The sequence below is a fragment of the Diaphorina citri genome, unplaced genomic scaffold (assembly GCF_000475195.1).
Source record: "Diaphorina citri unplaced genomic scaffold, Diaci psyllid genome assembly version 1.1 scaffold1023, whole genome shotgun sequence".
NCBI lineage: Eukaryota > Metazoa > Arthropoda > Insecta > Hemiptera > Psyllidae > Diaphorina > Diaphorina citri.
Window position 1 is genome coordinate 10,919 of NW_007378453.1, and position 21,548 is coordinate 32,466.

A 21,548-nucleotide genomic window follows, 5' to 3' on the forward strand; every position below is an offset into this window, starting at 1 on the left:
CTACTCGGGGCGCGCCGCGTTACATCCTCGGCGTGACGCGTTACATACCGACGCGCGCGGCGTGTTCAATAGGTCGGCGTCCAGTCGTACAGTTGGAACACGTAGAAGCAGAGGAGCACGGAAAACAAGATGGCGGCCATCAGGAGCGCGCGCACACACAAGGGTCGCGCCTGTAATGATAAATTTAGTATTAGATATTAGTGCTTTATTTAGACTGTCGAATAGAACAGTTGCGCTTACGTGGGTGAAGTTTCTAAGTCAAAGAGCAGAAAAAACGAGGAACAATGAAATTTTCCTTTTTCTTCTACGACTTCTAGATCCCAAGATAAATCAATTTAAAAAATACCGGTAAATCTTGAACACTGACGTCACGTCATACGCTCCCGTACACGATGACGTCACATCAAATGTCCCGAGCAAAGCTCCCTCGCAGGCAACACATTAATGTGTAAACAAATAGAAAACACAAAATGATAGAAAACACAATCATAGAAAACAGAACATGCCATCTTCTAGTTGAAACATTACGTCCGAGAACAGACCTTGAGACAGACCGAGCTCCTGAAGTCTGTGACGGAAGTTCTGAAAGTATAAGTAGTGCTTTAATTAGACTGTCAGCTTAGAACAAATTATTCTTCCATTATACCAACAGTTTAATAGACCATTTTATATCCGGCCCAAAGGACCAAAAGAGACCATTTTATATCCGGCCTAAAGGACCAAAAGAGACCATTTTATATCCGGCCAAAGGACCAATAGTTATAATTTTGAATCTGGCCCGAATGACCAAAAGTTAAAATTAAATCCGGCCCAAAGAACCAATATTTACCATTATCCGGCCCGAGGGACGAATAGTTATTACTCTAAATCCGGACCGAAGGACCAATAATTAAAATTCTGAATCCGGACCGAAGGACCAATAATTAAAATTCTGAATCCGGACCGGAGAACCAACACACCATTTTGTATCTCTGTACGAGTTCGACGTTCAGGTACTCCTGATGAGAGATGATGTTACCATTTCATCCGGCCCGAAGGACCAAAAGTTAAAAAAAATCCGGCCCGAAGGACCAAAAGTTAAAAAAAAAATCCGGTCCGAAAGGACCAAAAGTTGAAATTATTCGGCCCGAAAGACCAACACTTACCATTTTGTATCTCTGTACTAGTTCGACGTTCAGGTACTCCTACGCCCATCAGGAGCGCGCGCACACACAAGGGTCGCGCCTGTAATAATAATAAATTTAGTATTAGATATTAGTGCTTTATTTAGACTGTCGAATAGAACAGTTGCGCTTACGTTCCGGATGAAGCGACGGAATTCAGCTAGTATTACATATGTAGCTACTCATTTTCCTCACTAGGCTGAGTGGGCCCCGCAACAGCCAGGCACGGAATCAATCATTTGCATGATACAAATTTCTTGACCCCGGCGGGAATCGAACCCGAGTCTCCCGCGTGCAAGGCGAGTGGAGTGACCACTACGCCATGGGAGCTGAAAACATTAAACATACCTGTAGTCATGACGTCACGACGTAGCAGCGCGGCTGTGACGTCACCACGCGTAGCTCGGGGTGTGACGTCATCGCATCAGGGAGGTGATTGGAGGGGGGCGGCGGCTTTTGGAAGCAGAGGCACCCACCTGAGCCGCCACTGGGGGCGGTCGATTTGAATAGGAGCTTGTCCTCCCTCTCCCGCTCTGCCAGACACTTGTCGAAATAGTCGTGTTCCTTGAGATACCTGAAAGATTATGGAGGAAGAGGAAGAAGATAGAAAGGGTTTGGCTGAGGGACGTTAAACAGGGAGTAGACCAGCCTAAATTTCCGTTGCTAAAGAAAAAGCCAAAATCAAATGTCAGCAAAAAGCAATCACCCTAGTTAGGACTGATTGAGAGGCTGACAAAAAAAAGGAAAAAAAAAAAAAAAAACGCCGACCCCGTCTGTACACGGGAAAAGGCGAAGAAAATGAAAAGGAAGAAGATAGATAAAAGAATAATCGAAGAGGATTATTATGTAAGAGATGAATTCGGCTCTTAAGATTAATAATAAAATAAAAAGTGCTTCACCCGATTATATTTCGTAGCAATGAAATAACTGCTACATTAGACGCATGTGGTCTGTGTCGTAGCATGTCCATCCCGTAGTATCCTCTCATCATTTGAACGAAAAGAGACACAATACTTCCTATTTAGGTTCTATGTCAACATCAGAAAGTAACCCCTTGAAATATTTGAAATCGAAATATGAGTGCAAATGTTTTGTCGATGGTAGAATTCGAACACGGGACCTTCTGCATGGCAAGCAAGCGCGTTACCAATGGGCTAACCGTACCCTCAAAATGTGCCAAATACCTATAGCAAGTACAGAAGTTGGTACGAAATAAATAAACGGCGCAGCAGTGGACCACCTTTTAGCTTACCAGACTGGGGGCCACCTATGTTCCGCCAAATACTCCTGGTTCTCGACATGCAATGATTTGAGTAGTTTGGCCGACGTCTTACACTTGCACAGCTTGTTATAGTTGATACATAGGTAATTCATACACCAGGCAGACACTTGATGTGCATTGTGAAACTGAAATCAGCAAAATTTGAAACAATAATGTTAGAGAAAACATGGTTTTTTGGTCCTTCGGGCCGGACGTCTTACACTTGCACAGCTTGTTATAGTTGATACATAGGTAATTCATGCATCAGACAGACACTTGATGGGCGTTGTGAAACTGAAATAACGACATAAATTTGGACCAATAATGTAAGAAAAAAATCTGAGAAAAAATAAATATAAATAAATTTTGGTCTTTCGGGCCGGATGAAGTATTTTCGATAAAAGCTTTACACTTGCACAGTTTGCAGACACTTGATGGGCGTTATGGAACTGAAATCACATAGTAAAAAAATGAATTAATAATGTTAGGAAAAATCAAAATCTGGTCCTTCGGGCCGGATGAAGTATTTTCGATAAAGGCTATACACTTGCACAGCTTGTTGTAGTTGGTCCATAGGTAATTCATACACCAGGCAGACACTTGGTGGGCGTTATGAAACTGAAATCAGTAACATTTGAACCAATAATAGGTATTAGGAAAAATCAAAATCTGGTCCTTCAAGGCCGGATGAAATATTTTGGTCCTTCGGGCCGGATAAAGTATTTTACGATACTCTAACAAAGAAGGGTCTCTTATCATCCTTAAATCGAAGAGAGAAGGAGTGTCCTTCTTCATAGGACGTAACGGGATAAAGTCAGTCGTTCCGAGAACGAACCTTATCTGTTCAGGAAGAAGTTTGTCCCGGGCGAGAATAAAGCGACCTAGCGTTTACAACGAGAGTATCTTATCTATCCTGCCGGGATAAAACTTAAAAGTCTCCTTACTCCCACAGTCTAACCAAGGTTTCTTCGCTGGGATGGAATAGAGAAGTATACTCTGTCTCTCTAGGCGTAACATGGAATGAGTGGGATATTTAAGCCCTATTTCACTGCGACCTGATTAGATCTTTTGTGACTTCTGAAATAATTTTTTTGGTCCTTCGGGCCAGATAAAGTATTTTCGATAAAGGCAACTGTAACGACGGGGCTCTTACCGTCCCGAAATCGAAGAGAGGCACGCTTCTCTCTAAAGCAGGCACGCTTCCATCCAAGCTAGTTAGCTTAGTTAGGCTTCTAACCTTACCTTAGCCGGTTCAGACCTTACCATAGCCGGTTCAAGTAGTTTCAGACCTTACCTTAGTCGGTTCAAGTAGTTTCAGACACAGGGGAATCAATTCAGACCCTTCATAGCATAAATTTTTCGAAAGGAAAATTTAGAAATTCACGCCACTTGTTCAAAGTAAACTTTTTATTTATTAGGAGATACTGATTTTTATTTATTAGGAGATTCTGACGTGACTTTGTGAAGATTCATCTTGAAAAGAAGAACACAAGTAGTTTAAACTCTTCACAGTTGGGGGAGGGGTTTTTTATTGTTTATTTATATTTATACAGACATGTTTCACCAATGCTGGCATCATCAGTGTAAAAAATTGCACATAAGAAAAAGAAAAAAGCTTCAAAAAAAGAACAACTGTGAAGAGTATAAGCTACTTGTGTTCTTCTTATTAGGAGATAATAAATATCTTAAAATTGTTATTATCATTAAAACACACACACAACCCCCGCCCCAAAGTTGTGACTTTCGTTAGAAATGAATAGCTCACCTCTAAAGGGCCTAAAGGGGATTTAGTTAAAAAAAAATATATACTTAGTAAAGGAGGTAATTATAATTCCTACCTAAAAGAGGTCCATTTTTGTTCCTACATGGTTTGCTTAGCCCCATAAATATGGTCCTTATTCGTAAAAGAATGTCTTTCTTCTAATTGCCGATCTTAGATCATCTTACCACTGAGAGTTAACACAGTGTCAAGGGTTTTCTTGTATGTCACCCATTTGATTTACATAGACCAGTATTTCTTAAACTCTGGATTAACTGAAAGCTCCCAGTGGTAAGATCGGGCAAAAGTGTATTGGTTATCTTACCATCCAGGCTTCCCGTGTAGAGGAAATGCAAGACATGCTGCCAAGCTCTTTTCAGGTTTGACATGTCTGAGAATATTTTGTTTTCAGGTAATCTTCCCATTATAGTGACTCACTTTTAAATTTTAATTTTTTTAATGGTCAAATCCTACCTTGATAAGACTGGTCAAATCCTACCTTGATACGAATGTACTGATAGATTCTGACGTGACTTTGTGAAGATTCATCTTGAAAAGAAGAACACAAGTAGCTTTTACTCTTCACAGTTGGGGGAGGGGTTTTTGTTTTTATTGTTTACTAGGTGTTGTGGTTCTCGAGATAGAGCGATCAGTGTGTGAACTATGAAATGTGAACTGTGAATGAGTGAATGGATCTTGTTCTTATAATATAAGATTTATACAGACATGTTTCACCATTGCTGGCAACATCAGTGTAAAAAATTGCACATAAGAAAAAGAAAAAAGCTTCAAAAAAGGAACAACTGTGAAGAGTATTAAGCTACTTGTGTTCTTCTTATTAGGAGATAATGGTGTAGTGGTTAGCGCGGTGGACTTCGGATCTGGGGGTTGGTGGTTCGAGTCCAAGTCAAGTCATAAAATTTAGCGTAGTGCAATAAGCAGGGAACGACATTTTTGACAAGCATTTATGCTTAACACAATTAAAATTCTTTTTATTAGGAGATAATAAATATCTTAAAATTGTTATTATCATAAAAAAACACACACACACACACAACCCCGAACCAAAGTTGTGACTTTCGTTAGAAATGAATAGCTCACCCCTAAAGAGGATTTAGCTAAAAATATATACTTAGTAAAGGAGGTAATTATAATTCCTATCTAAAAGAGGTCCATATTTGTTGCGATTTGGTTTGCTTAGCCCCATGAATATGGTCCTTATTCGTAAAAGAATGTCTTTCTTCTAATTGCCGATCTTAGATCATCTTACCACTGAGAGTTAACACAGTGTCAAGGGTTTTCTTGGATGTCACCCATTTGATTTACATAGACCAGTATTTCTTAAACTCTGGATCAACTGAAAGCAGTGGCGTAGCGTGGTCTAAATTCAAGTGTAGGGCCTTGTAGGGCTCATGCACAGGTCTACCAAGTCCCATCACAGTACATGCCATCAATATTTATGGGTATTAGAGTGAACTTTTGAGTTGTATGGCCGCCATACACGCCATATATACACGCTACGCCACTGACTGAAAGCTCTCAGTGGTAAGATCGGGCAAAAGTGTATTGGTTATCTTACCATCCAGGCTTCCCGTGTAGAGGAAATGCAAGACATGCTGCCAAGCTCTCAGACCAGTATTTCTTAAACTCTGGATCAACTGAAAGCTCTAAGTGGTAAGATCGGGCAAAAGTGTATTGGTTATCTTACCATCCAGGCTTCCCGTGTAGAGGAAATGCAAGACATGCTGCCAAGCTCTGGAACTGAAAGCTCTAAGTGGTAAGATCGGGCAAAAGTGTATTGGTAATCTTACCATCCAGGCTTCCCGTGTAGAGGAAATGCAAGACATGCTGCCAAGCTCTGGGTGTGATGAGTTTGTTCAGCGTGATGACAGTTTGCAGTGAAGTAGACTTGTGTCCTCTATTATCCAACCCTTCACACTGGAACAAGAGGCATGATTTGGGAAAAATTGCGTCACTTGTGACCTTTTTCCGGAGTCTGCATTTTTGGATAGCAGAATTTTGTTCTAAATTTTGTGAACCCCTATAGTAACTAGGGACGCATTTTTCTTTGCAAGCCGTTGCTATGGTAACTAAGAACGCATTCTCACTTGAAAACAGTTATTATGGTAAGTAACTAGGGACGCATTTTCCTTGCACGCCGTTGTTATGGTACCTAAGGACGCCTTTTCCTTGCACCCCGTTGCTATGGTAACCTACCTGTTGCATTCGTATGGACGTCACAGCCGGATGATTCACCACCCACTCCCGAGCGTGAAGATTCCTCTTCCTCTCTCCATGGTAACTAGGGACGCACTTTCCTTCCACGCCGTTGCTATGGTAACCGGACGCGCGGTCGCTATGGTAACCGTTCGTCCAGGACAGAATGACGCAACTCGAGCGTCGTTTGAGATCAGTCGGCCTGTGACTGCCGTGGTGAGAGGACGTGCGGTCTGTGCTGCTCGGGGTGCCGGACCGAATCAAGTGTTCGGTGTCCTCGTTGAATTCGCCGGATGTGGCTTCGCCAAATGTTGACACCTGAAATGGATACGAATGGGAAAGTCCAGTGATGAAGTCAATTTGTTCAATGCACCCATTAATGGATCTTTTAATAGATACTTAATTTTAAATCACTTAGGTACTTGGGCTGGGGGCCACAAAGTGAGTTTAAACTCGGTTTAAGTTTAACTCTTGGATTGAGCAATCTGATTGGTTGATTTTCAATATTTGCAAATTTTTTTATAAAATCAAATTTTTTAAACCGAAATTAAAACTTAAATGGAGTTCAAAACATGAAACTTTGTGCTCCCGGGGGTTAATACATAAACACAGGAAGGCAGCTTTTCTTTTTACTAATATTCACAGCTTAGTAGTTAGCTTGAAAAGGACCAATATTTACCCTTTCGTCCGGCCTAAAAGACCAAAACTTGCCATTATATATCCGGCCCGAAAGGACCAAAACTTACCATCTTATATCCGGCCCGAAGGACCAATAGTTACCGTTCTATATCCGGCCCGAAGCACCAATAATTACCATTTCATTCGGCCCGAAAGACCAACACTTACCATTTTGTATCTCTGTACTAGTTCGACGTTCAGGTACTCCTGATGGGAGATGATGTTGGTCACGATGGCTAGTAGTTCGGGCAGATTGAGGAAAAATAATTACCATTTTATATTCGGCCCGAAGGACCAATAATTAAAATTCTGAATCCGGACCGAAGGACCAATATTTACCCTTTCGTCCGGCCTAAAAGACCAAAACTTGCCATTATATATCCGGCCCGAAAGGACCAAAACTTACCATCTTATATCCGGCCCGAAGGACCAATAGTTACCGTTCTATATCCGGCCCGAAGCACCAATAATTACCATTTCATTCGGCCCGAAGACCTAGCGTTTACAACGAGAGTATCTTATCTATCCTGCCGGGATAAAACTTAAAAGTCTCCTTACTCCCACAGTCTAACCAAGGTTTCTTCGCTGGGATGGAATAGAGAAGTATACTCTGTCTCTCTAGGCGTAACATGGAATGAGTGGGATATTTAAGCCCTATTTCACTGCGACCTGATTAGATCTTTTGTGACTTCTGAAATAATTTTTTTGGTCCTTCGGGCCAGATAAAGTATTTTCGATAAAGGCAACTGTAACGACGGGGCTCTTACCGTCCCGAAATCGAAGAGAGGCACGCTTCTCTCTAAAGCAGGCACGCTTCCATCCAAGCTAGTTAGCTTAGTTAGGCTTCTAACCTTACCTTAGCCGGTTCAGACCTTACCATAGCCGGTTCAAGTAGTTTCAGACCTTACCTTAGTCGGTTCAAGTAGTTTCAGACACAGGGGAATCAATTCAGACCCTTCATAGCATAACAGCTGATCTTCCAGCCGCTTCTCGATCAGGTTGGTCAGGCGTTGCAGACACAGCCGGTTGGATAGCTCCAGGATGTCGATACACTTGTTCGGATTGAGGAAGATACCTGGGCTGAGCTCGTCGGTGTAAATGAAGCTGAGAAGGATGTGGAACGTGTCGGCCCGAATACCGGGGAAAACGATCTGACGAGACGAGAAAATGTAGAAACGTTAAGGTGTGTTCAAATCGATCGACAGTCGATTCACACATGGACACATCTTTAGGAGAAAAAAAAAATGTAAATTTTCCTTGAAAAATACAGTACTTTGGTAAAAGATGGGGGTGAATATAGTAAACAAAGCCGGAGCTATGGATTCTTTATTGATATTTAAACAATCCTGATTATCGAAAATAGCCTCTGGCCAGTATGGGACCTTTATATCTGCAAAGCTCCAAGGGGGTTTTAAACCCCTGATCCGGGCGTCCAAGGGGGTTTTAAACCCCTGATCCGGGCGTCCAAGGGGATTTTAAACCCGCAAATCATTCCACGGAAAGGGGGGATCTGTAAAGCTGTGTCCACACACAGTCGACGCCGTCGATCGATGTTATTTGAAACTGGTACATTGCCTCGACAACATAGATTCACCTCGTCATGAGAAGTTCTGTTTATTATAAATACCATTTGGTTCTCCTTTCAAAAAAGATCTTTTTATCTGTAAAAAAAACCAATGCTTACCACTTTGGCGGAACCCTCTCTGAAGTCTCCACTGAACATGGCCTGGAACATTTCACATCTGGCCATGAGCAGAGCACGGTGTGACGGAAACATGCCGTCTTCTAGTTGGAACATTACGTCCGAGAACAGACCTTGAGACAGACCGAGCTCCTGAAGTCTGTGACGGAAGTTCTGAAACAGGCAAAGCAAATAGAAAGCACAAAATTATAGAAAACAGAACATGCCTTCTTCTAGTCTGTTGAAACATTACGTCCGAGAACAAAGCTTAAGACAGACCGAGCTCCTGAAGTCTGTGACGGAAGTTCTGAAAGTATAAGTAGTGCTTTATTTAGACTGTCAGCTTAGAACAAATTATTCTTCCATTATACCAACAGTTTAATAGAGCTTTTTAAATCCGGCCCAAAAGACCAAATGAGTGAAACATTACGTCCGAGAACAAACCTTGAGACAGACCGAGCTCCTGAAGTCTGTGACGGAAGTTCTGAAACAGGCAAAGCAAATAGAAAGCACAAAATGATAGAAAACAGAATCATAGAAAACACAACATGAGAGAAAACACAATCATAGAAAACACAACATGATAGAAAACACAACATGATAGAAAACACAATCATAGAAAACACAACATGTCGTCTGCTAGTTGAAACATTCCGAGAACAAAGCTTAAGACAGACCGAGCTCCTGAAGTCTGTGACGGAAGTTCTGAAAGTATAAGTAGTGCTTTATTTAGACTGTCAGCTTAGAACAAATTATTCTTCCATTATACCAACAGTTTAATAGAGCTTTTTAAATCCGGCCCAAAAGACCAAATGAGACCATTTTATATCCGGCACAAAGAACGAATATTTACCATTATCCGGCCCGAGGGACCAATAGTTATCACTCTAAATCCGGCCCAAATGACCAATAATTAAAATTCTGAATCCGGACCGAAGGACCAACACTTACCATTTTGTATCTCTGTACGAGTTCGACGTTCAGGTACTCCTGATGGGAGATGATGTTGGTCACGATGGCTAGTAGTTCGGGCAGATTGAGGAAAAATAATTACCATTTTATATTCGGCCCGAAGGACCAATAATTAAAATTCTGAATCCGGACCGAAGGACCAATATTTACCCTTTCGTCCGGCCCAAAGGACCAAAACTTACCATCTTATATCCGGCCTGAAAGGACCAAAACTTACCATCTCTTATCCGGCCCGAAGGACCAATAGTTACCGTTCTATATCCGGCCCGAAGCACCAATAATTACCATTTCATCGTTCTATATCCGGCCCGAAGCACCAATAATTACCATTTCATTCGGCCTGAAAGACCAACACTTACCATTTTGTATCTCTGTACTAGTTCGACGTTCAGGTACTCCTGATGGGAGATGATGTTGGTCACGATGGCTACGGAAAGGGGGGATCTGTAAAGCTGTGTCCACACACAGTCGACGCCGTCGATCGATGTTATTTGAAACTGGTACATTGCCTCGACAACATAGATTCACCTCGTCATGAGAAGTTCTGTTTATTATAAATACCATTTGGTTCTCCTTTCAAAAATGATCTTTTTATCTGTTTAAAACCAATGCTTACCACTTTGGCGGAACCCTCTCTGAAGTCTCCACTGAACATGGCCTGGAACATTTCACATCTGGCCATGAGCAGTTCAAGTAGTTTCAGACCTTACCTTAGCCGGTCCAAGTAGTTTCAGACACAGGGGAATGAGTTCAGACCTTAACTTAGCCGGTTCAAATAGTTTCAGACCTTACCTTAGCCGATTCAAGTAGTTTCAGACCTTACCTTAGCCGGTTCAAGTAGTTTCAGACCTTACCTTAGTCGGTTCAAGTAGTTTCAGACACAGGGGAATCAATTCAGACCCTTCATAGCATAACAGCTGATCTTCCAGCCGCTTCTCGATCAGGTTGGTCAGGCGTTGCAGACACAGCCGGTTGGATAGCTCCAGGATGTCGATACACTTGTTCGGATTGAGGAAGATACCTGGGCTGAGCTCGTCGGTGTAAATGAAGCTGAGAAGGATGTGGAACGTGTCGGCCCGAATACCGGGGAAAACGATCTGACGAGACGAGAAAATGTAGAAACGTTAAGGTGTGTTCAAATCGATCGACAGTCGATTCACACATGGACACATCTTTAGGAGAAAAAAAAAATGTAAATTTTCCTTGAAAAATACAGTACTTTGGTAAAAGATGGGGGTGAATATAGTAAACAAAGCCGGAGCTATGGATTCTTTATTGATATTTAAACAATCCTGATTATCGAAAATAGCCTCTGGCCAGAATAGGACCTTTATATCTGCAAAGCTCCAAGGGAGTTTTAAACCCCTGATCCGGGCGTCCAAGGGGGTTTTAAACCCCTGATCCGGGCGTCCAAGGGAGTTTTAAACCCCTGATCCGGGCGTAACCACTGGCTTAGAGAATAAAGTCTTGTAACTAAACGGCTCGCTTTCTTTTATCCTGACTCTAATTTTATGTCCATTACCTACCTCGGTGGTGTAGTGGTCAAGATTTTAGCAGGCTAGATTTCTCCTATCTCTGTTATGTTTAAAATCTTAGCAGTTACAGTTCCCTCTATCAAGCCTCAAAAGAAAGCCAATCAGATAACATTTCCGTCTCATTTTAAGTCCATTCTCACCTCACAAACGGACTATGGTCGGGACTATTATTATTCTCACCTCACAAACGGGCTGTGGTCACGGAAGAACGCCAAGTAGGTATCGTCACGATACATAAACCTTAGGTCGTTCTTGCATCCGACCAATATCACGGGTGTATTCGGACAGAACTTCCGGATCTCCGCAAACCACATCGTGCGGCAGTTTCGCAACGATACCTAAAAATAATAAAATAAAATGAAAATAATAAAATAAAAAGGGATAATTATGGAGAAAAAAATATGTGTTATTACATTCCTGAGTTGCAAGACAACGCAAGATAGGGTCTATGCAACGCAGTAACTCTTTCTATTCTCTCTCTCTCTCTCTCTCTCTCTCTCTCTCTCTCTCTCTCTCTCTTCTAGGTACATAACTAGGTACATATCTACTTAACCCTTTGGTGACCGATTTAATTTGTAGTTTACATCGAGGTTTAGACGTTATGGATAGTCTACTTAACCCTTTGGTGACCGATTTAATTTGTAGTTTACATCGAGGTTTAGACGATATGGATAGTTTCAATCGGTCACCAAAGGGTTAAAAGCAACTTGAAACGAATATCAACAAAACAGCTAGAGCCAGACTAAATTAGCTTAAAATTCCATACCTCGGCTGGGATTGAACCCACGCCCTCCTGTTAACCAGTCGAGCGCCTTGACCTTATGTAAGAAATGAATTCGGCTCTTAAGATTAATAATAAAATAAAAAGTGCTTCACCCGATTATATTTCGTAGCAATGAAACAACTGCTACATTAGACGTATGTTGTCTATGTCGTAGTATGTCCATCCCGTAGTATCCTCTCATCATTTGAACGAAAAGAGACACAATACTTCCTATTTAGGTGCTGTGTCAACACTAGAAAGTAACCCGTTGAAATATTTGCAATCGAAATATGAGTGCAAATGTTTTGTCGATGGTAGGATTCGAACACGGGACCTTCTGCATGGCAAGCAAGCGCGTTACCAATGGGCTAACCCGTACCCTCAAAATGTGCCAAATACCTATAGCAAGTACAGAAGTTGCTACGAAATAAATAAACGGCGTAGCAGTGAACCACCTTTTAGCTTACCAGACTGGGGGCCACCTATGTTCCGCCAAATACTCCTGGTTCTCGACATGCAATGATTTGAGTAGTTTGGCCGACGTCTTACACTTGCACAGCTTATTGTAGTTGATGCATAGGTAATTCATACACCAGGCAGACACTTGATGGGCGTTGTGAAACTGAAATAACAACAAAAATTTGGACCAATAATGTAAGAAAAAAAAATCTCATAAAAAAATAAATTTAAATAAGTAGTTTCAAACCTTACCTTAGCCGGTTCAAGTAGTTTCAGACCTTACCTTAGCCGGTCCAAGTAGTTTCAGACCTTACCTTAGCTGGTTCAAGTAGTTTCAGACACAGGGGAATCGATTCAGACCCTTCATAGAATATCATCTGATCTACCAGTCGCTTCTCGATCAGGTTGGTCAGTCGTTGCAGACACAGCCGGTTGGATAGCTCGAGAATGTCGATATGCCGGCATTCTATAGAATTCCTAGGTATTCTATAGAATGTTGGGCTTCTAAACTTACCTTAGCCGGTTCAAGTAGTTTCAGACCTTACCTTAGCCGGTTCAAGTAGTTTCAGGCCTTACCTCAGCCGGTTCAAGTAGTTTCAGACCTTACCTTAGTTGGTTCAAGTAGTTTCAGACCTTACCTTAGCCGGTTCAAGTAGTTTCAGACCTTACCTTAGCCGGTTCAAGTAGTTTCAGACCTTACCTCTCTTGGATTGAGCAATCTGACTAGTTGATTTTCAATATTTGCAAATTTTTTAGAAAATCAAATTTTTTAAACCGAAATTAAAACTTAAATGGAGTTCAAAACATGAAACTTTGTGCTCCCGGGGGTTAATAAATAAACACAGGAAGGCAGCTTTTCTTTTTACTAATATTCACAGCTTAGTAGTTAGCTTGAAGGGTAGCGCCGTAGCGCGCCTACTTTCTGAGTCGTTTCCCGTCCGAGACGTACTTTTGTAATGAACAGATAAGGTTTGTTCTCGGATAAGACCTCAGTTGTTACAGTTCCCTCTATCAAACTTCTTCAAAATAGTTATTATCAAGTTTCCATTTCTTATTTTTATACCATAACAACATCAGAACATACAAAATCCTATAAATGGTATACCCATCCGTAAAAGCAGTAATAACAAGCTGGGCCCGTCCCTCCGGGAATTATTTAGCCCGTAGTTTATTCGATCAGTACCTATGTACCTACCTAATTTGTTTAATAAATAAAAAAAATGTAATGTAAATGCAATTTCTTTGTGTTATTATGTCACAACTTTGGTGCTCACTGCAGCATTGTAGGATTTTTCCCAATAAGGGTCATTCTGAAAAAGATGTGAAACGAGAAGATGTGGTAGGTAATTATTTAGAAGCAATGACAATGAAAAGGAAAGCTTCTTTTTGTGTTTAACTTAACCCTGTAATAACACTGGTCACTGCTCATTTGTGATAGCTTTTTATTGTAACAATTTTCCATTGATGTGACTTCTGAACAAGTACTACAAGAGGTTGTTGAACAAAGCAATAACTGCTTATATACCTACTTACAAGCTTTCTGGAATCACATGCTTAATAGGAATCACAGTAGTTATGCAGAAGTCACGTCCGTGGAAGAGAAAAGCTCCTTTTTGTATTCAACCTAACCCTATAATAACACTAATCACTGCTCTAATTGTGAAAAATCCTTCTTGCATTTAACCTAACCCTATAATAACACTGGTCACTGCTTGTTTGGTAGCAATATTCAACAGACGTGACTTCTGCACAAGTACCGGAATCACAATAACTAGGTACTTATACAGCCAGAATAAGGATCTCTGCATGCAAGCTTTCTGGAATCCTCTTTTACAGTCAATTTTCATATTTCAATAACCTTTTTATGATGGTAACACCACCACTGGTCAGTACTTGATCAAAGTACCTACACAATTGTTCTCACAAAGCTGAGTGCATGCACCTTGAACTCCAAGCACAGATCCAAAAAACTTTGACCCTATAAGGAATCAAACCTGGAACCTCCACCATGCAGGCCTAGTGTGATACCCACTCAGCCAAGGAGGCTACTTAACAGATGGAAGTATAGTTCTCAAATGCTCAAGTTAAATATGGTAAGCACATAAAATGGGTAAAATAGAGGCAGAAATGGTGTTATTGATCAAAACAAAACACTTACATGCCTGTATCTGATTATCAATGTAACTATCTGTATCTTGCTATTTTATTTACTTAGGTACTAAATAGTTTAAAAGATAAACTGTTTATCTATGATGATAGTGACTAGAATTATTGTAAACTCTTATGGTTATGTAACAATAGAACCTTGCAATTTCTGCAAAATCTGCAAAAGAAAGACCCTGCTGTAAACTTACATGAATAGTTTTCAGGCTATTTCTAACCTTATTGTAGCAATTTTAACATAAAATCAAGGACCTATCAATCTTAGATCATAGAAAAAGAGTGAAATAACTTGAAATTATCAAAAGTTCATACTTCCCAGTCCCTCAGGATGAGATTAGAAAACTTTTCACGGATAAAACTTTTGGTTGAAAAAGATTTTCCTCTGATCTCTTGGTGTACTGTCGCAGAGTTTGGTAACAGAGAACCAAAAGAAGATGCCAACAAAATGGTTAATTACCTTTAAACCGGAAGAATTAAGGGCTATTTGATTGAAAAAATTAATCAATTCTTATCAAAAATTTGAATACTTTTCTTCACAACTGTAACAAAGGTCGTTGCACTTTCTTCAAATTGGTCATCCAGAAGCGCTGTTGCCGTCGTGATATGAGCGCTATCCGGATGGCATTCTCAAATACCTCATTCACACCGTGGTACGTCAGCACCGAGGTTTCGTAGTAGGGAACGCCGAGCTCTTTGGCAACACTGCGCGCCTCGTCTGGCATGATGAGGTCGGATTTGCGAGTGGCCCTGGGGGGGAGGAGACGTGACAACACTGGATTAGGATTTTTTAGTACAATGTAGGTACATAACTAGGTACATTACGCTACCGAGGCAGGACTTCTTCAAACTTCTTCTTCTATCTTCTTCAAAAACTTCTTCTATCTATCTATCATCTATCGATCGATCAAAATCTATCAAACTTCTTCAAAAAAATAGTTGTTATTATCAAGTTTCCATTTCTTATTTGTACACCATAACAACATCAGAACATACAAAATCCTATAAATGGTATACCCATCCGTAAAAGCAGTAATAAAAATTAACAATAAAAAAACGGATCTTTCTTTCTCCTTACCATACTGGATTCACTCGCGCTCCGACACATCTCTCCGCCCGCGCTTCCCCCCTCTCCATCCTCCCCGAGTAGCGTAAAGAACTTCTTTCTCCTTACCATACTGGATTCACTCGCGCTCCGACACATCTCTCCGCCCGCGCTTCCCCCCTCTCCATCCTCCCCGAGTAGCGCCTGTAGCGACGCGCTAGCCGCGCTCAGTATGAAGCGATGAGCGCTAAATCCGACCGACGGCGAAGCGCCGACGATGAAAATGACGTCGGTAAACGCCTGCTGGGTGAGGAGGAGGGACATGTTGTCCTGATAGGAAGAGACGGCTACGGAGATGTCCAACGGATGAGGCTTGGGTGGACAGTAGGGTTCCTGTGGAGGGTAATAATGATAGTGCTTATTTATACTGCTCGCATAGGACTGAAAAGTCCCTTTACTCCAGCAGTAGGCTACTACTATTATTGTGGTCAATAATAGTGCTTATTTATACTGCTCGCATAAGTAGGACTGAAAAGTCCCTTTACTCCAGCAGGAGGCTACTACTATTTGATAAGGAGAACCAAAAAGGCAGATATATTTTGCAGAACTTCAAAGCTACTACTATTATTGTGGTCAAATTCTCAAATTACTTATATAGAGGATAAATTTCCATACCTCGGCTGGGATTGAACCCACGCCCATCTGTTTACCAGGCGAGCGCCTTGACCACTACACAGGGTAGAGTAAGAGATGATGTAAAGTTGAACACAAATGTTGCCTGTTATGGCCAAAGCAAATATTGCTGTCTTTTGGTAATTTCTTCATCAGAACAAACGCGGCCTTCGGCCGCTGGCAATGCTATGCTATGCTATGTTATACACACCTGTAAAGAATAGATATATTGCGGCCTTCGGCCGCTACTTTTGGTAATAGATCTGTTGTTAAGCACAACTGATAAAAAACCAAAACAAAAAAAATGATAAAAAATACAACGAGCACAAAAAGTCGCGCAGACATTTTGGAGACGAGTTTCTTTATCGCGAAAAAAATACGCCTTTCTATGGCGCGAATTTGATTTGTTCTAGAATTTCTGACCGTTGACTGTGTAAATAACGAAAATTGAACTATCAAAAAAATCGTTTTAACTCGAGACTGAACTGAGTAAAAGTGAAGACTTGAAGAGGAAAGAGAAAGAACCAGAGAGAATACAAAATTAAGGTAGGTAAGGAGGAACAATTTTCACTTTATTTTTACACTAGAACTTAACACTACATTAAAACAATGTTCATTTGTAGGTAGGTACCTACCTACATTTCATGTCAAAAAATTTCAACCAAAATCAGAGTAGAGAGCTTATTTTCGAACATGCAAGGCCCCCGGCTTAGTTAGCTCTGAGGGTAGCGCGTCTGCCTTGTAAGCACAAGCTCGCAAGTTCGATTCCCGCATGGGGCGGATTTTATCCTGAACGGATAAGGTTCGTTCTCGGAACGGCTGGCTTTCTCCTATCCAATCTTACTTCTTCACTTTCGGGATGTACAGTTAAAAAGGTGAAAAACTCAGTTTTCTCCACATTTTTTCGAAGGTCGGCGTGGGTTCGATCCCAGCCGAGGCATGGAATTTTATCCTCATTTATTTAAGAGTGTGACAACATAATAATGGAGCTCTAAGGATTAGGTGGTAGAGAACGCCTCCGGCGTTAACCTCACCTAGTGGTTACCTTCCACTCAAGAGTCTATTATTATTATTAACGTCATGTTGGTGATGACCGAGTTCCATGAATGTAAGACTCTTTGAGAGTAATCTATAGATTATAATTGAACCTATAGGTTCAATTTGGTACAATCTTCACCAGGTTTTGATTCTTCTGAATACTTTGTCCAGCTGCATAGAATATTTCCTCAATGATGCCGCTTGTTCCCGATGGGGGGGAAAGGAGACGTGAAAACACTGGATTTGGATTTTTAAGTACAATTTAGGTACATAACTAGGTACATATCTACTTAACCCTTTGGTGACCGATTTAATTTGTAGTTTACATCGAGGTTTAGACGTTCGTTATGGATAGTTTCAATCGGTCACCAAAGGGTTAAAAGCAATATGAAACGAATATTAACAAAACAGCTAGAGCCAGACTAAATTAGCTTAGAGAATAAAGTCTTGTAACTAAAGTCACGGGTTCGATTCCCGCCAGGAGCGAACTTTATTCTAAAGAAGTAAGGTGCGTTCTTAAAACGGCTGGCTTTCATCTATCCTGACTCTAATTTTAAGTTCATTACCTACCTCGGTGGTGTAGTGGTCTAGATTTTAGCAGGCTAGATTTCTCCTATCTCTGTTATCTTTAAAATCTTAGCAGTTACAGTTCCCTCTATCAAGCCTCAAAAGAAAGCCAATCAAATTAGCTTAGAGAATAAAGTCTTGTAACTAAAGTCACGGGTTCGATTCCCGCCCGGAGCGAACTTTGTCCTAAAGAAGTAAGGTGTGTTCTTAAAACGGCTGGCTTTCTTCTATCCTGACTCTAATTTTAAGTCCATTACCTACCTCGGTGGTGTGGTGGTCAAGATCTTAGCAGGCTAGATTTCTCCTATCTCTGTTATCTTTAAAATCTTAGCAGTTACAGTTCCCTCTATCAAGCCTCAAAAGAAAGCCAATCAGATAACATTTCCGTCTAATTTTGAGTCCATTCTCACCTCACAAACGGACTATGGTCGGGACTATTATTATTCTCACCTAACAAACGGACTATGGTCGCGACTATTATTATTCTCACCTCACAAACGGCATTGAACCCACGCCCTCCTGTTTACCAGGCGAACGCCTTGACCACTACACCACCGATAGTGGGCTTTATAGGGACACTAGGCCGCGTTTTCGATTCCCGCCCGGGGCGGATTTTATCCTGAAGGGATAATTCGTTCTCGGAACGGCCTGCTTTCTCCTATCCTGTTTTCCTTCTCTCTTCGATTTCGGGACGATAAAACCTTGGAAGTTACAGTTCCCTCTGTCAAACCTATTTAAAAAAATGACTTGAGTTACTTACCTCCATTTTCATAGCAATAATGACCATGATGGGTTCGCCAGTTTTCACCGCTTGTCCTGGCTGTACTAACACTTTGTCCACCATTCCCGGCATAGGAGACACGACTTTGCTAGGGTCTGACAGTGCAGAGTCCTCGGGTTCGAGACTGTAGGATTTGCCTGGCAGATTGAACTGATAGGATTCCCTCTATCAAACCTATTTGAAAAAATGACTTGGATTACTTACCTCCATTTTCATAGCAATAATGACCATAATGGGGTCGCCAGTTTTCACCGCCTGTCCTGGCTGTACTAACACTTTATCCACCATTCCCGGCATGGGAGACACGACTTTGCTAGGGTCTGACAGTGCAGAGTCCTCGGGTTCGAGACTGTAGGATTTGCCTGGCAGATTGAACTGATAGGAGCCGGTCTGTGAAAGGAAAGAATGGTATGTTAACCCTTGATAAGGCAGAGCAGAAATAATAGAAGAAGGATGAAGGAGCAGAAATAAAATATTTTTTTAACGAAATGAAATTCTTCAACTTTAGAGGGTAGAATCCTGGGGAAACTTTTTTTTTACCTGTCTCGGTGGTGTAGTGGTCAAGATGCTTGCCTGGTAAACATGAGCGCGCAGGTTCAATCCCACCCGAGACATGAAATTTTATCATTTTATCGAGAAATTGACCACACAATAATGAAGCTCATCTAAGGGTTAGGTGGTAGAGAACGCCTCCGGCGGCGTTAACCTAACCTAGAGGTTACTTTCTACTCGAGAGTCTATTTTATTGTTTTATTGAATATTAGGTAGGTAGTTATATATATTATACTGAGTGATATCTTCATATATTGAGGATAAAATTCCATACCTTGGCTGGGATTGAACCCACGCCCTCCTGGTTACCAGGAGAATACCTTGACCACTACACCACCAAGGCACCTGGAATTCAGTTGAAAGTCGGCAGGTGCCCCCTTTCAATCACCCACCAGGGGGGCAGGGCCATATTTTTTAGGCTGGACTCAAAAATTTGGGATAAAACTAATGGTCTGGATTTCAGTTAAAGTTTTCCCATTCCAAGATAGGTAAGTACTGCATGTGCCCTGAAGATGTAAAATGAAAAAGATTGTGTGTTTGTGTGTATTTTTTTTTTCTTTTTTTTTAGAACAAACCCACTTACATCCTTGTAGATTCTGTACTGATCAATGGCCCAGACAGTTGGAACATGTGTGGTGAGCAATTGTGAGAGTGACACCTGTTTGTTACATGCCCGGGCACAGATGAGTCGAGTTTTACCAACAGCTGTATCTCCGACAACGACACACTTGACGAGTTCTTGGTGTGGCTGCTCATTATCACTCAACATGATGAGGATTGGTGGGAGTTTGTTGCAAGAGTACAAGCTACTGAATCTCAGTCATTCTGAAAAAGATGTGAAACAAGAAGATGTGGTAGGTAATTATTTAGAAGCAATGACAATTAAAAGGAAAGCTTCTTTTTGTGTTTAACCTAACCCTGTAATAACACTGGTCACTGCTCATTTGTGATAGCTCCTTATTGTAACAGTTTTCCATTGATGTGACTTCTGAACAAGTAGGTACTACAAGAGGTTGTTGAACACAGCAATAACTACTATCACAGCCAGAATAAGGATCTCTAGTTACAAGCTTTCTGAAATCACATGCTTAAGTAATAGGAATTACAATGACTAGGTACTTATACAGCCAGAATAAGGATCTCTACATGCAAGCTTTCTAGAATCCTCTTTTACAGTCAATTTTCATATTTCAATAACCTTTTTTTGATGGTAACACCACCACTGGTCAGTACTTGATCAAAGTACCTACACAATTGTTCTCGCAAAGCTGAGTGCATGCACCTTGAACTCCAAGCACAGATCCAAAAAACTTTGACCCTACAAGGAATCAAACCTGGAACCTCCACCATACAGGCCTAGTGTGATACCCACTCAGCCAAGGAGGCTACTTAACAGATGGAAGTTTAGTTCTCAAATGCTCAAGTTAAATATGGTAAGCACATAAAATGGGTAATATATATGTAGAGGATGAAATGGTGTTATTGATCAAAACAAAACACTTACATGCCTGTATCTGATTATCAATGTAACTATCTGTATCTTGCTATTTTATTTACTGTAAATAGTTTAAAAGATGAACTGTTTATCTATGATGATTGACTAGAATTATTGTAAACTCTTGTGGTTATGTAACAATAGAACCTTGCAATTTCTGCAAAAGAAAGAGCCTGCTGTAAACTTACATGAATAGTTTTCAGGCTATTTCTAACCTTATTGCAGAAATTTTAACATAAAATCAAGGACCTATCAATCTTAGATCATAGAAAAAGAGTGAAATAACTCGAAATTATCAAAAGTTCATACTTCCCAGTCCCTCAGGATAAGACTAGAAAACTTTTCACGGATAAAACTTTTGGTTGAAAAAGATTTTCCTCTGATCTCTTGGTGTACTGTCGCAGAGTTTGGTAATATAGAACCAAAAGAAGATGCCAACAAAATGGTGAATTACCTTTAAACCGGAAGAATTAAGGGCTATTTGATTGAAAAAATTAATCAATTCTTATCAAAAATTTGAATACTTTTCTTCACAATCACAACTGATAAAAAACCAAAACAAAAAAAAATGATAAAAAATTCAACGAGCACAAAAAGTTGCGCAGACATTTTGGAGACGAGTTTTTTTTATCGCGAAAAAAATACGCCTTTCTATGGCGCGAATTTGATTTGTTCTAGAATTTCTTACAGTTGACTGTGTAAATAATGAAAATTGAACTATCAAAAAATTCGTTTTAACTCGCGAGTGAA

At 40.8% G+C, this 21,548-nt stretch overlaps 1 protein-coding gene across 1 annotated transcript; it reads right to left on the reverse strand.

Annotated features, from left to right (window-relative positions):
* Nucleotides 1-58: 58 nt before the first annotated feature.
* LOC103513766 (rho-related BTB domain-containing protein 1) lies at nt 59-21,363 on the reverse strand. The gene is made up of 17 exons (XM_026826876.1): nt 21,253-21,363; nt 19,887-20,128; nt 18,956-19,141; nt 18,731-18,901; nt 18,381-18,460; nt 15,188-15,398; nt 12,803-12,997; nt 12,497-12,651; nt 11,680-11,683; nt 11,452-11,604; nt 10,586-10,828; nt 9,711-9,803; nt 8,763-8,933; nt 7,987-8,229; nt 2,416-2,570; nt 1,512-1,737; nt 59-170 (listed from the first exon to the last, which is right to left on the reverse strand). Exons 2-16 carry the CDS (start codon nt 20,070-20,072, stop codon nt 1,518-1,520), a joined length of 2,466 nt encoding a protein of 821 aa, XP_026682677.1. The 5' UTR covers nt 20,073-20,128; nt 21,253-21,363; the 3' UTR covers nt 59-170; nt 1,512-1,517.
* Between the last annotated feature and the right edge of the window lie 185 nt (nt 21,364-21,548).

Excerpts from the sequence above, each read along its gene's own strand:
- LOC103513766 (XM_026826876.1), bottom strand. The coding sequence starts at position 20,072 with ATGTTGAGTGATAATGAGCAGCCACACCAAGAACTCGTCAAGTGTGTC. Across the intron at positions 19,142-19,886 it reads AGTACAGAATCTACAAGGAT|ACCGGCTCCTATCAGTTCAA; the intron begins GTAAGTGGGTTT and ends TTCCTTTCACAG. Across the intron at positions 8,934-9,710 it reads TCGTACAGAGATACAAAATG|AACTTCCGTCACAGACTTCA; the intron begins GTAAGTGTTGGT and ends TGCCTGTTTCAG.